At 38.1% G+C, this 17,702-nt stretch overlaps 1 protein-coding gene across 2 annotated transcripts in view; it reads right to left on the bottom strand.

Annotated features, from left to right (window-relative positions):
- The window catches only part of KIF5C (kinesin family member 5C), a 122,421-nt gene continuing 104,719 nt past the window's right edge, over nt 1–17,702 (bottom strand). Inside the window, exons 23-26 of one of the 2 annotated variants that reach the window (XM_008171434.4) lie at nt 16,828–16,932; nt 14,786–15,002; nt 13,366–13,475; nt 1–3,819 (exon numbers count right to left, since the gene is read on the bottom strand). In XM_008171434.4, coding sequence (XP_008169656.2) covers nt 13,369–13,475; nt 14,786–15,002; nt 16,828–16,932 — 429 coding nt within the window. In that variant the 3' untranslated portion in view covers nt 1–3,819; nt 13,366–13,368. Of the gene's footprint in view, nt 3,820–7,650; nt 7,730–13,365; nt 13,476–14,785; nt 15,003–16,827; nt 16,933–17,702 lie in introns of those variants that run through there. The other variant, XM_008171435.4, reaches the window with a different exon arrangement.

Below are 17,702 nucleotides of genomic sequence, written 5' to 3'. Positions count from 1 at the left end.
AAAGTTTAATTCAATTTTATTTTCCACTTCAACAGTTTTTAAATGATACATCATGCAGTCTGCCAGTGTATCCATACATCTTTAATAGATAGTAATTTAGAACCAAGATTAAAAGATTTAGCCATGGAAGGGGGAGAGGGGTTCAGATCTGCTGTTAAGAGTTTAATACATTACAGCATTATTTGCTGTAGTGGCAATTTATTCCCCTGGTTACCACCAAAACGTGTCCACAATTTAATTTTTCCTAAAATGAACACTACTGTACAGATACACAGAGCCCAGAAAATACACATCTGCAGTACACATTACACACTTTACAAACTAGACACGTATAATTCTACAGAATGCCTCAGTCCCCATAGTCCTCCTGAAATGAAAAGTATTTCAAATTGACAGACAAAGTTGTTTAAGACAGACTCTAAAGTGTGGTTTCTGTAGTTGTTTAGCAGATATTTGTGTGTTTTTCAGTTCATAAAGTCCTTAAAGCAAAAATATCACAGCAAAGGTCAATTAAGATTATCCTGCTAGTATGATTTAATGATTCCCTTTCTTGTCATGGGTATCTTCTTTATATTATAAAAAGTTATTTTCTGCTCCTTGCTGTCCCCCCCAAAGGAAAATTACATTCACACTATTGTATGAAGCCACAATCCTCAAACACTTATTCCTTTCAGATATATGGAATCCAAAGAGTGATTTGGTTTAGTTAGAGATTTGTTCATATTTAATGAACTAATGAGGATTGCACTCTATTTCACATATTCTACAGTTACAAATCTACCTGAGAATTGCAAGGGTACGTTAATTCCTGGTTCTTCATGAATTGAAGTTTAAAAAAGTCACTCAGAAGTCTGTTGTAGACAGACATTAACGTAGTTAAGAATCTATTTTTAAAAGTTTCCAATACATTCAAGATAATCTATTCTCACCCTTGTTTGGTGAAATACACACTTGGTTGCACCTATCAGCCAGGATCTTTCAAGCTTTTAAAGCATTCCTTACTTTCAGCAAAAACAAAAACACATTTCAATAAATAAAAGATGAATTTGAGGATAAAACACAAGATAATAGAACTCATTAGTAAAAAAAAACAACTGAGCAGAACATGCTGTTAATTAGTAGCAAAATGAAAAATGTGCACTTTAGTTCCGTATTGCAAGTCAATCCATGAAAGCATCTCCATTACCTTAGTAAAACTTGTCCTGTGTGAAGTTTTACATATGAAATTTAATCTAAATTATTTAAATCAGTTTCCTTGCAAACAAACATCTAGAATAAATATGTAATATGACATTCAAAAAGGAAGCACAACAGCATTAATTGAAATAGCAAAATACAGACTTTTGAGCTCTGAGTAGCAGAGGCGTGGTTTCCATTTGTGTATAAAATATGTAAGATACTGTAAAAGTAGTACAAAAATGTTGAATGCAAATTATGTAGGATGAAATTAAACCGTTACCTAAAACAGTCTTAAGAATGGAAGATACTAGCAGCAGCATAAATTATAGCAACACATTCATGAGTTCAAATTATAGAAATTTTCAGTCCTCCATTTTGAGGATTACAGTATAATATACCTCTTCAGCATTTCAGTGATAAAGTTATCAAAGGTAGGATCTGAAAGTTAACTCTGAGGCGCTTAAGTGATCTAAGCTAGATGGACTGACTGGCTGATCAGCACTAGCATGATTATCTAAGAGACATCAGAGTTAACTCATCAATGAAACTGAAGATAACTATCTAAACTGTTATGCATAACAGGATGATTTTGCTTTTTGTTCTGATGTGGAACCTGGGCTTTGTTTTTAAGCTAGAAGCAATTTTTAAATATAGCTGTGTGACAGATTTCAAATCAAGGATACAGGAAAAACATATTCTACAGTAGTCCAGTTATACGACTTCAGCATATGAAGAAACAATACAGAATGTTTGCTGTACAATAAAATGATAGTAATTCATAGTTGGCATTCCACTCAGACAACGGTTTTAGAAACAAAAGAAGAAGAGAGCTGATACTTTGTTAAATATACAAATTTTAGCTATACGCGGCTATTAAGATAGCACAGGGTAACTTTGAAATAGTCCCATTACTGGAAATCGCATATGACAAGTTCACAGTTCATTTTCCTGGTGGTGCCTGTGCACATATTTTAAAGAAAAATAAAAAATGAAACCTAGGAAAATACAAAATAAATTAAATGCAAATTTGCAGTCTTTATTAAATACTTTTAACAAAATGCTCCCCAAAATAGTGCAACATTTAAAAAAAATAAATTAAATCCAACTTACTGTGCTATAATTGAGAGCTTTCTAAATAATTTTTGTAGAAAAAAAAGTCTGAAGTCAATTCAGAATCTTTAGATATTCTCCATAGCAGGTTAAATATTTTTAAATATATGTCTACCAACACACAGGACACATTCAGAACCCCCAAACTAACCCTAACATTAAATAAGAATATACAGCAGCAACCAAGACTAAAGGGGTATACTCTTGCTTTAGTCATCTTGAAATCTATACTGCTTTAAGACAGTTTGATATGCACATGTGAAACAAAAGCAGTAGGCATACAACGTAAGAGCTTTGACTTTGGCATGCTAACCTAGCTTTTCCATGGTGATTCCAGTGCCCCCTGCTGTGAAGATGGAAATTTCATATCTGGCACTAAAAGAGAATCCAAAAAAGGCAAGTAGTCTCATTATTGGTTGAATGAGCTAAAGTTATCCAAAGGCAGACTTGCATATTATCCAGTTCCAGTATGAATTTATTATTTACATTCTTTGCCCCTGCACAATGCTATATTAACATGTTCCATCTTCCTAAATTCTCTTTGCACAGCACAATTGAAGTATGTACCCCCATACTCTCTTAGGAGCACTCAATAGAATTTTCTCTAGGTACCCAAGAGACTATTAGCTCCCATTTCTGAATTCCAACATGAACATATCAGGGCTTGCCAGAAAAATGATGGAGGGGGAAGCATCTCACTTTTTTTCAAAACAAGATTTCTGCAGCATTTTGAAAACTTTCCGAATTTCATGATGAACAATGCTTATAAACTCAATGGCTAGCTATCAAATTCAGGGAATACCCATCTCATCATAGGCAGAATTACAAGCAGATCAGATGTTAAGATAGTTGGTGTGACCACTGAACTTCAAAATGTAATGCTATACTAACAGATTTCTCTCCATTCCATAGTTTGATCTTTAATAGGTATGATAGTAAAGGATATTTTTATACAGGTCCAAAGATTTTACCAGGATATTAAAAATGCTTCTTTGGGGAAATTTACTTCAGAAAATGTGTTTAAACTATTTTAATAATATAGCAGCACATTTTCATCCCCTAAAAATATAAAATAATATGTATATTATACAGTAAATCAGTCATGATAGAACACAATCAACTGCCTTTGATGGCACTTGGTCAATGAATGATTAACTCTTTGATGCCAGAAGTCAGGATTTACTGATGCCACAGAGTACTTCAAACAGCATCAGTGCCAGCAGAGAAGCCCCAACTTAACCAGCGCCAAGGGATAAAATGAAGTCAATGGAAGATATTTTAAATGGCAGACCTTCTATTGTTACTTAGATGGATATGTTACAGATATTGTACATGTTTCCAAAGAAGAGCTGAGCTGAACACACTTCTGTACACATGGACATTCTATGAAGCTCAAATTATTTGAAAAAAAGTGCACTGCAGATGGCTGTAGAAAGTACATGATGAACAGGACGCAGAGCAGGTTGAAGAAGAAGAAAAAAATATCAGTGAATTAATGTCTGTCTTTTAACATGCTACGTGGAGCCTGACCTGTCAAAAGAGGAGAAGAGAGAGAGAAAAAAAAGTTAGTGAACATTTAGGTCAGCAAGGGAACATTTATTGGGTCCAATCCTGTAAACACACTACTCACATAAAGAGCTTTAAGCACGGGAGTAGTCCAGATATCAAATGGAATTACTCATATGCTTGAAGTTAAACATGCGTCTAAGCGTTTGCAGGATGGGGCCTTAGACAGTAAGCTATGAGGGCAGGGAATTTTTTCGTATCTATTTTTAAAGCCCCTAGTTTTGGCACAATTGGCACAATACATTAATATTAATAACCATGGTGAAAATCATTCTTTTCCATCTAAAATGTAATAGGGTGTCCTTATTTAAATATGTCCCATTGGACTATTTACAATCATAGAGTACTTAATTGTTTTTTTCCTCCTTTCCCCTCAACCTTTTAATAGGGCTTTCCCTCTATTGCTAGGTATATGGATATAACAGTAGAGATGTACAATTTCAGAATGGGATATATTTAAAGGTGGTTTTAGGTAGCGAAATATCTTTACTATCAAGCCCATTTGTCTAAATATTATTTAGTAAGGAACATATCTGTATTTGAGTTTGTAACCACAGCAGGATGTGGATAAAGAAAAACAAATCACATCCAAAGGTTCAATGTATGTCTTAACAAAGAGATACTCATCTGCTTGTACAACCTACATCGTTCTTATCCACCACAAATAATGGAAACAAACAATTTTAGGAAACAAAGTTCAAGGTATATAAAACAGCCAAGTACAAGGGGAAGCTACTTAAAGTACATTAAAATAATTTCACAAACAGCAACTTGGAAGAATTTGCTTCCAAGAAAAATATTTGATTTTAAATCATGTCACAGGCTTCCCATTATATATATCTCATCTCAAAATTCCCTGTTTCATTTGCCTATCACTAAACAAATTAATATATTTAATACTTTTCTGCATGGCTGGTTATAACAATAATTGGAGATTAGAGGAAGATCAAAGTCTTGCTGCCAGGCAATCCAATTATTTACTTTTTCTTGTAAGTTTGTTATGGTAAATAAAAAAAGAATAAATGCTGTTATCCAAAACGCAATTAAAAAGTCAATGGAGCCAACATTTATTTTTACTTGTGTTTTCAATACCAAAACACTGAATTTTTTTCTTTAAGTTTGCTTTGAAACAAATGCAGGGACAGTATGTCAGCTTCTACTCACTCTGCTTGTAAATTCTTGCCAACTAACCAGAGCAGTTTTTAATATATGCTTTTTATTGGTTGATTAAATAATGTTCTAGCTTGCGTAAGGATGGGGAGGTGCTGGGAACATACCATAGATTTCAGGATTAGGAAAAGGCACAGATATACATGACTAGCCTATGTTTACACAGTATTTCATTTATACAGATCCCAACACATATTGCTTTCATAATTTCAATAGACCACGAGTGGCATTACTTCTATTGTAAAAGTATTTCCATTTGAATTTCCCCACCTCTTACTAAATAAGGTGTCATGCAAATTTCAGCAAATATCAAGTAAGAGTAGGAGGAGCAGGGAACAAGCCTCTTTGAAGACTGAAACATGAAGACATTCATATATCATCAAGGAAGAACTGAATACATTTGTAGGCTTCCTACCTATCATTGGCTAGTCTGTTTGGTATTTCCACACAGATAATGGGCTCCAAGCACACCAGCTTGCTTATTTGTATATCATTATCTGGATAATGATTTCCAGGTTGCAGGTCAGCATTTCAGAGTAGTGTTGCTGGAGTGCTGGTAGCAAACAAAGTTTTGGGGGATGCTTTTGTGTTCATTAAGCTTCTCTCTAACAAGGTGGTTTGAGAGAGAGAGAGAGAGAGTTGTGAAAGGCTTTGGCTTTCCACACTTGACCCTCCAAGGCTCAGATCCTCAGCTGCACCAGAGCTCTGCTCAGTGTTACTTTTCTGCTCCCCCGATTCCTGGGACTGTGGAGGCAGGTCCAGCCCCAGCTATAATTAGAGCAGGATCACGAATGCTTTAAACTATGCCTGGATGTCACAGCCCCCCAAAAGCCACTGAGCAGCCATGAATGGCCATAGTGCCCACTGCTCTGGGCATGCCCCCAGAACAGGAACTGCTGCATTTTTTTTCTCTTCTTCAGTACCCAGCTCAAAGTCAACAATGTGAATTACTACGGTCACACTTCAAGGATCAGTCAGGCCCTGACTTTGTGTTTTATTTATTCACTTTTCTTAAAAGCTGCTATTAATACAAGTATCAGGGGTAGCCGTGTTAGTCTGTATCCACAAAAACAAAAAGGAGTCCGGTGGCACCTTAAGGACTATCTGATTTATCTGGGCATAAGCTTTCGTGGGTAAAAAACCTCACTTGCATCTGAAGAAGTTTTTTGAAATTCAAAAAACTTGCATCTGAAGAAGTGAGGTTTTTTATCCATGAAAGCTTATGCCCAAATAAATCAGATAGTCCTTAAGGTGCCACCAGACTCCTTGTTGCTTTTATTAATACAAATTATTTTTATAAAACTTAAAAAAAATACATGAAAACAACTCATCTAGGTTTGAGCATTCCCTGCAGTGTTTGCAACTAGACATTTGTATGACAGCATGAAAAGCAGAAAATGAAAACTGACTACTCTATTTGCAATGTCCAAACCGAACAAAATTCAGCAACCTCCTTCTCACCCCCTGCACCATCACTTCTCCTCTTCACCAGATGAATGGTGAAAAATAAATGAGCCATTTGAAATTTGCAGTTTAAAAAGTTTAAGTTGCATTTAGTAACACAAGTTGACTCTTTTCTTTTAAATGTAGTTTTTAACTTGGCCATGTATCTTTACATTCCCTGGCTGAGCATCACAGAAACTAATATGCTCAACCAAATTCTGGTATTTGGGTGTGATTTGCAGCTAGTCAGAAGGAGACTGTGTGTGCGCGCACGGGGAGGAAGAGATTTTTACAGCTAAAACAAAAATCTTCCACCACACACTTTTCTCCAAAAGTCAAAATTTGTAAATTCTAAAAATTTATTTGAAATTCAAAAAATTTTGAACAGCTTTAGTTTATCTACTCTGAGTTTGTAATGATAAGAATTGGTTAAAAACTGGCTAAGTAATTGTGGAACCGAAGTAGAAATTTAGAATTCCTTGATGTTCTGTCTCCATTAGACACTGGCACCAGAGTAACTACATTGATGTACTTACATGTGGGCCAGCTTCTAATGCAGACACAGTTTACTTATGTGAAGTGAAGATGACACTGGTAAGATTTATCTAGTAAATTAATGGAGTAGCCACACCAGCAAAAAACCGCACTTTATATCAGTGCAGCACATCTACATTTGAGGTTTGCACATTTTGCAAATTTCTCTAATGTGGACAGGGCCTAACACTTCTGACATGATGCTTATGAAGCACTTGACAATGGTTAAGCAGCTGATCTGCTATGACTGCTATTTATGCCAATTATTTCCCTGTTCCCTTCTTCTCCTCATTCCCCATCTTTCTTTCCTCCACCTGCTGTCTTGTCATATGCTAAGTTCCCTGAGCTAGAGACGGTCTTTTTACTAGATGTGTACAGCTCCTTGCACAATGGGACCATGATGGGCAATCAAAGTCTTGATTGAGTGACTTGGTTTCTTTGTCTAGATCTAGCTTTTTATATTTACAACTGCTTATCCAAGTCTGTGCACCATTGGAGCTAGTAGAAATGGCAAAAATAGCACTGACTTACTGACAAATGCGTTACCATGTTGTGATTAATAAGTTAACATAAATGACCAGACCAACAGCAATAAAGTGTGAAATGATCAATGGGCTATTAAGATAACTTCCCTCATCATATCATAAAATTTCCATTCTGGAGATAGGGTAGACTACGCCACTTGACAATAAACAGTCCATGTAGGAATCTCATTCCTGTTTCATTGCTGTTGAGAAATTATAAAGAAAGTTCAGCAGGGCACAATTTTATTTCAGGAGTTCTAAAACAATTCAAATGATGGGGTGCAATGGTGATGACTTATTAGCTATGCTGTGAAAATAATCTGTGAGAGTATCTGTGCAAGACACTCCATTTTAATAATACACTGACAGTTATGCAGTGGCTTTCATCCAAAGATCTCAAAGCATTTGGACTACTGTATCTAGCCAGGGATCACTTGCTCAGCCTGGTTGCAGAGTACTGGCCCTTAGCTGCAGGGCCAACGTAATCTCAGAGAGCAAACAATTCAGTAAATTGACCAAGGCATATTAATGGACTAGAGAATGAAGTTGCCCTCCTAGATTTTGGCAACATAATTGAGTTAAAAAGAAAAAAATGTAAAGCATATAGTTATATTCTGAAGTAGCAACTCTAAAAATAGTAACATGAAGTTCCATATTTATTGTCAAAAAGAACAGGAGTACTTGTGGTACCTTAGAGACTAACAAATTTATTAGAGCATAAGCTTTCGTGGGCTACAACCCACTTCTTCGGGTTGTAGCCCACGAAAGCTTATGCTCTAATAAATTTGTTAGTCTCTAAGGTGCCACAAGTACTCCTGTTCTTTTTGAGGATACAGACTAACACGGCTGCTACCCTGAAACCTGCCATATTTATTGTATCAGTGACTTTCAGATCAAAGTTAATCAGCTGACCAATTGTTAACCACCATATTCTAGGATCTGAAATTCAAGTAATGTCTTTTATGGCCGAAGCATAGTGATCAGTAAGAAATATTCCCCATATCAAAAACTACCTTATATTACACACGTACCATTTTTAATAGGGTTGCATAGATGTAACAGAGTGAATTTGGTCCTGCAACTGGAAATTAAATAAAAAAAAAATCTATGGATGATGCAAGTACCAAAACAGAATCCAGCTTATAGCTGTGTTGGTTTTCTGTTCTAGTGGGATTAAAACTTGAAAAAAATTAAGTATATATGACAGGTTTGTCAAAAATGCTGATTTGTTGAACCCAGAATGTTTTGTGAAGACAAACTTTCAAGAATCACCTCAATTTCATGCACAGCTGCTGATCCAGGGGACATGTTTCATTTCAGAAACATCATGTATCAGTGTGTCCGAAATTAAAAAATTTCAGAATCTTTGGTTTGCAGGAAATTTCCAGTTTCAGACAGATTTAGTTCCAAGGTCTGTTGATACAGGGTGTTCAGCAACAGTGTGCTCCTAGAACATGGAAGCAATGAACAGGGTGTCTCTGAGAAGATGATCGCTTCTGCAGTTCTGTTTGTTTGAGGGCTTCCTGCACCTGCTATGTAGCAGATTTATTTTGCCATTTATTATTGTACTTTTGTGCAGATGATTTCCTAAAGGCACACTCAGTATATACGGATACAGTTTATTTTTCCCAGTATATTTCTTGTTGTAAAACTTCTTATATGCCTCTTACTGTACACTTTTCCTTTGTAATTATGTGTAGATGACAATACAATGAAGTTCTTGGGTTATGTTGCTGGCAAGACCAAAAAGCAAACTTCAATTAAGAATGAGCTAATACATGAAAAACCCCAGCAAAGGCTTGCCCAATTCATCTATAGCAAAAATATGCTGCCTGTAGCAACAGGGCTCAAGTCAAACACAAGCAGCAAAAACAACCCACACAGGATATTAAATAGCGTGAATGTGATTAGACGGATTGTTTGCATGCATGTATGACAAGACGCATTCTCAGCAAAAAAACACACAGTATCCAAGAATGCTTAGTGCCTAAAGGAAACAGCAAACTTTCAAAAAAAGAAACCAGAGAAGAGTCACAAAATAGCAGAATAAGAACCATCCTTAAGGGAGGGGAAAAAAGTCAAAATCACTGAAAAGAACATAACCATCCCCCAGCCTCTTTCACCACTGACAGGCACCTGGCTAGAGTCCAAGTCATTTTAGTCAGTGCGATGGAACTGTACAGCTAAGTAAAGCTACTAACTGCCTAAAATAATAATTAGAATTTTAAAATATTGAAGAAAGAAAGCACTTTTAGGAGACAATGAGTTACAAAGTAAATAATACACGAGAGAGGATACATTGCTGGTTCTCCCAGTAGAAGCCGCTTTGCTCATTTGAAATCCTCGTGACTAATTTAAACTGTTAGCTAATAGTTTTTCAATTGAAATCTGCCCGGAAAATGTAGAAAATATAAAAAAGCCAACAATATGTTTACAAAAAACTTCGGTATTAACAGCAACATCAGCATGGAGTTAACCATGTGAAGTCAGCACACTGTTCCAGTGGTAATCCTGGCCACATTTACTAGAGATGATGAATCTGCTGAGAAAGGGGGATAATCAGATGGCTAGGAATTTCCAGCCTTTATAGGAAACAAATTTGTGAAGCAGTCATGCACACAAAAAGGGAGTGTGGGGGCGGGGGGGGCTCCAACCAACCACATTTCCTCCCTTCATGAGCAATTCCTTTAAAAAACAAACATTCTCAGGAGCGTCACACTGGCTCCACCTGGTGCACAAATATTGAAGAACATTCATGGTTCTCACTGCTTGGCAAATATTTTTAACTAGCTTCACATTCAAGGAGCTAATGTAAATCAATAAAGAATGTATGAACAAACTACAAACTATATCAGAGTTGGGATATTTAGCCACAATCTAAATATACAGAGAAAAATTCCTAGATGAGGAAAAAGCCACCGGAACATATCAAAGCTGTACATGGAGCCGATGCTTAGGCAAAGCTGAGAAAACAGAGAGGAGAGGAAACATTTAAAGCCAGCAAACTGATTAAAGGATTAGGCTTCATAGATGCATATATTTTATGGTCAGAAGGGACCACTGTGATCACCTGCTCTGATCTCCTGCATAACACAAGCCATAGGATCTCCCTGAATTAATACCTGCTTCACATCCAATAGCTAGAGTCGAACTAGAGCATATCTTTTAGAAAAGCATCCAGTCTTGATTTAAATATTTCCAGTGATGGAGAATCCACCACAGCCCTTAATTAGTTGTTCCAATAGTTAATTATCCTAGCTGATAAAAATCTGTGCCATATTTCCAGTCTGAATTTATCCAGCTTCAACTTCCAGCCATGGAATCTTAGTATATTTTTGTCTGCTAGAAGGAAAAGACCACTGTTCCCAAATTTCTGTTCCCCAGACAGGTATTCGCAAGACACTGATCAAGTCACCCCTTAATCTATTTAGCCTATCCTAGAAAAGGTTAGGCTAAACAGATTGAGTCTTCTGAATCTACTATAAAGGCAGGTTTGCCAATCCTTTAATAATTCTTATGGCTCTTCTCTGAGCCCTCTCTAATTTTTCAACATTTTTCTTGAATTGTGGACACTAGAAATGGGCACAGTGATCCAATAGCCATCATCAACAATGACAAATGCAGAGGTAATATAACCTTCCCGTGCCTGCTCAGTATTTCTCTGTTTGTACACCCAAGGATTGCACTGTGGAGCAGATAGTGCGTCTCAGTGGACAAGGCACGGGACTAGGACTTGGGCCAGTTACTTCACCTCCTTGCCTCAGTTTCTCGTTCTGTAAACTGGGGATAATGACACTGACCTCCCTTTGTGAAGCACTTTGAGATCTACTAATGAAAAATGCTATGCAAGAGCTAGATATTATTAATATAATTATTAGCAACCTTTTTGGCTAGGGCATCACATTGTGAGCTCATGTTAGCTGATTATCCACCATGACCTCGAACTCTTTTTCGGTCAGTGTTTCCCATGAGAGAGTCCCCCATCCTGTAAGTACGGCCTATACACTTTCTTCCTAGATGCATGATTTTACATTTGACCTTAAAACACAAAATGTTTGCTTGCACCCAGTTTGCCAAGCACTCCAGATTGCTCTGTATCAGTGACCTGTCCTCTTCATTATTCACCACTCCCCCAATATTTGGGTCATCTGCAAACTTCATCAGCAATGATTTTATGTTAGGTAGCATAAGGACAACCAATCTCCGAGGTTGGACACTGCATCTAGAAACACTCAATAATAATTTCTCATTTACTAGAACATGGAGACCTATCAGTTAGCCAGATTTTAATCCACTGGACATGTGTCATGTTGATTTTGTATTGTTCTAGTTTCTTAATCAAAATGTGCATGTTTTATAAATAAATCTGTGCAGATAAACAGTGATGCCTTCAAAACACACACACACACACACACACACACACACACACACACACACACACACACACACACCACAATGAGATGGAGGGAAAAACACATGAAAGAGATGTTCTGATTCTGCAGATAGTGTATTAAAACTATAGTGATGCTTGATGTAGTGTAATTGCCTCTATTGTATATCCTGAATGTTGCTTGTATTGTATGATCCTAGAGGGGGAAAAAGCCTTCCCGAAAGCCAGCTTTGCCATTCACGCCTTTGTTTACAATGCAGTAAGATCTTCACCACCATCAAATATCAATGAAAATCATAATACATGAACTAGAGCTGGGCAGAATTTTTTTTTCTAAACACAACATTGTTTCCATCAGAAAATGACAATTCATCAAAGCAACTTTTTTCACAGGAAAGGGTCGGTTTTAATGAAAAATTTTCAACTTAAAAATTTTGAAGTTATCGAAATGTTTCAATTTGACATTTTCAAAACAAAAATTCTGTTTTTCTGTTCAAAACATCTGCTAATTACAGTAAAAAAAATGGTCAAAATCAATATAATACATTTCAAAACTATCAAAACAAAATGTTTTGATTGACCTAAACCAATTATTTTTTGGATTTTTGGTTTGTGAAAAATTTGCAATTTTGATTTTGCATCCCAAATTTGACATGGGAACATTTTTTTAAATCTCCAACATTTTTGCAAGACTACAAAATTGTTTCCCACCGAGTTCTAATATAAACAACCCAACTCCCTTTTCACTTTCCTAGTAAAAACACAGAGCTAATCTCAACATGTTGGCCAACACTGATTCCTTTCCTCTGGCTAAATGGCAGTGTGGCTGAGGCATCAGCCCACTGACATATTGTTCTTCCTTCTGTTTACTACAACTACCAGTGCTCTTGCTGCTCACGTTATTGAGTTTGGTAGAATGTGGCACAAGAAATTGAACATTGCTGCGTAACAGGCACATTAAGTTATCCAAAGAAAGTTTGCAAGGGCAGCCACTGTGCATGGGGAATCTTCTCCATATAACACAGGTTTTACTTTTGTACATTCCATATTTCAGCCTATATTTGTAACAACAGTTCAGTTTACATTAAAAACATCCACAACGAGAAGGTTGCTTGCAGATTGTTGTAGCTGTGTTGTTCACAGAGAGACAAGTTGGGGGAGGTAATATATTTTATTGGACCAAATTCTGTTGGTGACAGAGACAAGCTTTTGAGCTTCAGGTCTGGATATAATGAAAAAGGACAGATAATCTAAACCAGCAGCTTGCAAAGTGTTCTGACAGTGCATTCCTTCTCACTACAATGGTTATTATTGTTCTTCATAACTAAACCACCAGAAAAATAGATTCCATACAAAAGCCTTCACAGGTTTTCTAGAAACAAGAATGGGATATAAAAAGAGTGAATGTTGAACAGCAACAGATTTAAAAGTCATGTTGAACTCACTTACTGTTTATTTCATGTTCTGGTAGTAACTGGAGTTTGACATTCCTCCTCCTCGGATAACATGAACAGCTGTTGGAGAAGATGCTGGGTAATGGCCGGGACGGATAGGCTTGGCTGTAGCGTGAAAATCAAAACAAAATTTAGCACTCAGAGAAGCAATTGCACCTCACTTTCTGCTCTAGCACCTCACTGTACTGTTATAAAAGTAACGGTTCTAGGCATTTCCTGACATCTACAATAGTTTGGACCAAATTCTGGCTGTGGGCAAAGTGACAACTTCCCTCACCCTGCCCACATACACATGCTGCAAAGGTGATCACTTGCACCTGCTTTCTGCCAGCGATCATCCCTCTATACAACCACCTCATACATTCTGCTTCTGGAAAAAGGACTTCTCAGTGCAGCTGAGTGGGGAAGACTGTACGTGGTGACCACTGCTTGGGTTGGTCACGTGACCCAGGTACCTGCATATGCCCACTTTCCTCCCTCTACTATGGAGGAGATGAGAAGGCATTTTTGGGGGTCTTTCTGGAGGAAGCAGAATGAAAGCATTTACGTATATGTGCTCCCTGCTGCCCCCCTCAGGTTTTCCGGTGTGCTCCACCACAAGATTTGAAAAAAGTTCCACAATGAATTCCACTTTAAACACTACATGGCTGATGTGCAGTCTGTCCAGTGCCCTGGTAGCACCAGACATCCCTAAGCTGCACAGCAATTACATTTTAAAATAAAGTGTGTACAGAAGTGAGAGGATGAGAAAGGGGGCAGAAGAGGGAGGAAGAGCAACAAGGGGAATGGAAGAGACAGTCCAACTTAAGAAAGGTCATTAGAAGTACACAAGACACATTAAGCTATTTAAATCAGTAAACAAATATCTGAGGAGCTTTATCCTTCAGGTGGGTTATGTTCTATAAAAGTGAGGTCCCTGAAGTGGCCATGGGTGTGGTGTGCACACCCTGTTCGGGGAGGCTATCCCCTTGCCCCAGTCCTTCAGTCTGAGGCCCTGCCCCACTCTGCCATAAGCTCCACTCCCACTCCTCCCACCCCCAAGCCTCCCAGCTGGTGCCCAGAGCAACCCAGAGCCCCCCCGGCCAACCTTCTGGTGCCCGGAGCAGTCAAGAGGAGCCCTGAGTCCTGGCCACCCAGAGCAGTCTGAAAGAGTCCCTAGCCTGGGCCACCTGGAGGAGCTGTGAGCCCAGCCATGGCCTGGCCCCAGCATTAGCGGAGGTTTGGAGAGGCTTAGCCTTCCCCAGCCTTCATTACCGGCTGCCCATGGGAGTGTTTTTCCTGTAAGGAAGGGTGCACTGGCAAAACACAGCTGGGAATCAATAGTTTGCCCTGGATGCCTTCTACTATCACAGCACTTTTAAAATGTACACAAAGTTTGTGAACAACCCAATACCTTGTTTGCTTTATGTCCTTACCAATCTGAGCAGAGTGTGCTCTCCTTGCCATGTTCTTGGCTCTTACAGCCTCTTTAATGCGATCTACCTCCTGCTGGTAGCGTTTGCGGTCCCGCATGGCGTTCTCCTTGGCTTCCTTCAGTGCACTCTCCAGAGTCTTAACTCTCTCTGCTGTAGCTCGAAGTCGTTTTTCCAGCTTAGGAAGCTCACAACGAAGATCTGCATTATCACGTACCAACTGTAGTAGGAAGAAGAAGAAATGGTATTACTCCTTTTGCAAAGCCATGTGGTCTAGTGAATAAGCCATCATGTCCTGCAGGGATAGAAGATTTCACTGTCATCCTTACAGAAATGTACTGGGGTGAAACAAATAGGGTTCTGTAAAATTCACTGTAAAGTACACAGGAAAGAGGAGGTTTATTCAACTATAATGATTTAGGAGATGGTATTCCCTTGTTCTTCCACTGAAAACCTGAAAGTTTTGTATGCTGTGTTTTAATAGCCATGTTGGTCCCAGGATACTAGCAAGAGAAGATGGTGAGGTAATATCTTTTATTGGACCTACTTCTGTCACTGAAAGAGAGAGACAGAGACAGACAAGCTTTTGGGCTACACAGTGCTGTTCAAAGAGAAGTCCAGTAATGAAAGTTTTGGATATACAAGGAAAGCAAGAGTCAAACCTCTTTCAGTGACAGCTGTATTTAATTTGTAAACCTCAAACACTGTATTTAGGAAATAAATCTGCCTAAATTGAATTTCAAAGATAAATAAATCCATAGCTTGTTGTCCAGATTCATACAAGATCAAATTAGAGATGCTCTTTGTGTTCCATATGCTTAAACTTCATGCTACTAACAAGACTGCTTCATGTCTTAGACTGCCTTCAGCACTACCTTCTTGAACTATACCATCATTAGTGGTTAAATGCATGTGAAACAGAGCCTCGTCTCCCATTTCCTGTCTCTCTTCCTACTTCAGTAAGGATTTACAGCTTGTTGAATCAGTCTGCTACTGCTGAAACCTCACAAAGGGGAAAAAATGATCAAGCAATAATGAATTCATTAACCCTCAGAACACTGACTACCCACAGATATTTAACATATTGGGGGAAACAGCTAGTTTTCTACAGTTTCAGATGAACTACTGGAAGTGAGTGGGCATTCCCCATCACAGAGGGAAAATGGGTTTCTGGCTGCCAGGAGCTGGGCCAGCATCAGGACGCTTTGGAGGAACCAGTCCTTAACCTGAACAGAGAACCCTACCTCTTCTCTTCCATACTACACTCCACTTCCCCCTGCTGTCAGTTCCCAATTTCTCCCTCAAGCCATGAACCACTGTTGGCAAGAGAGGTCATACCCGCAAACCCGTTTAGAGACAGGAAAGAACAGTCACAGAGATAGCAATAGAGGAGAGCAGGGGGAAACAAAGGGACAGGCCCAATGAGGGATGTGTGTGTTTGTGTGTGCACGCAAAAGGGGGGCTTTATTCATCTCTAGTACCTACATAAAAGGGCACTGAAGATAACTAACAGTTTTGGTTTTTTTAAATGTTGTACAGACACATTGATAAAGTCTTGCCCAAACAATTACCAAAGCACATTAGACTGGCATAAATGTACACAAATGTATATTTATGCCAAGCATCACATGTTCATGACACATGCATTCATTACACAAACATTGTGAGTGCAGGAGACCAACTCAGACTCCGATTTACTCCTGATGCAATGAATTTTAACTGAATATCATGGGTATTTTGGCAATTTAAACATTATTTCAATCAATCTAACAATATCTGAGGTAAATTACCTTCAATAAACTATCCTGGGGGTAATTATATAGCTAATTAGTCTCAATTAAATACAAATTCATCCATCAAAAAGGTCAATTAAAATGTGATTTGGAATAATATAAAATAGTAACAAGTTAACAGGATTCTCCTATGGCTAGAATTTCAGCGAAGACCATGGTTAAAAATTAACTGAAGAAAACAAACTACCAGACTAGCCCACTTTCTTTTTAAAGAGTGTCTGCTAAAATCGAAGCCAGAGGTATTAGTCCCACCTGTTTGTGAACCTTTGTAAGCTGCTCCAGGTTGTTCTCAAGAAAGGAAATTTTCTGCTTCTGAGCAGCACTTCCTCCTCCATCATCGCTGTCCAGTTCAACACTCTGTACAGAGAGCAAATTATAGAATTAGAGCGAAGACTTTGAACCCAGGGAGAGGGAAAAGCTAGGGTTTTGGGGGGTCTTGTAAGCTCCCCAAAGGGAGACTACTTCTCAACAAAAGGTCAAAAAAGACATTGCTTTTTCTGTTCATTTTGTGTTCTCAACAGCTACATTTCCTCAATATGGAAATTAAACAAATAAAAACCTTCACAAAAAAACCTTAAGGATCCAGAAAGGGGAGTGCCATGCAACCTTTTGACTAGCTTTCATGTTGATAAAAATTTCAGTTTGTCTGTGATAAAAAAAATACCTTAAATTCTGCTAAAAATCATATGTCGGAGGTGCACAATGAATTTCTCAAATTTATTTTGCCTGGGGAAAGGATGAGGAGTTTTGAACCATAAAAAAGAACCACAGCCCACAATTACGGCTCAGGTCAGCACAAGTTTTAGGTGTGGGTTTGGGTCAGTTCTGGTTCACTAAACTCTGAGTCAGTAACTGAACTGATAAGTGAGATCAGCCCACTTCACTGAATAACTAGTTAGAGGGAAAAGCCTCAAAAACAGGAGCTGAAACAGAATTCAACTTTCCTAGACAGAGCTGAAAGCACTCCAAATCTCACTCCCCCAAAGTACAACCAGCAAGCTCTCAGGCTCCCAGAAACCAAGGTAATTGGGCATGGTATAAGAACATTGATAAATAAATTACAAGTCTGCTGAATTTATATCAGGAATTATATACACTACGCAATATAATAGCCTGGCAAGATTTTT

This window comes from Chrysemys picta, chromosome 11 (assembly GCF_011386835.1).
Source record: "Chrysemys picta bellii isolate R12L10 chromosome 11, ASM1138683v2, whole genome shotgun sequence".
Lineage (NCBI taxonomy): Eukaryota > Metazoa > Chordata > Testudines > Emydidae > Chrysemys > Chrysemys picta.
Note: the sequence above shows the minus strand (reverse complement) of the source record. Positions and strands in the feature narration are given on the sequence as shown.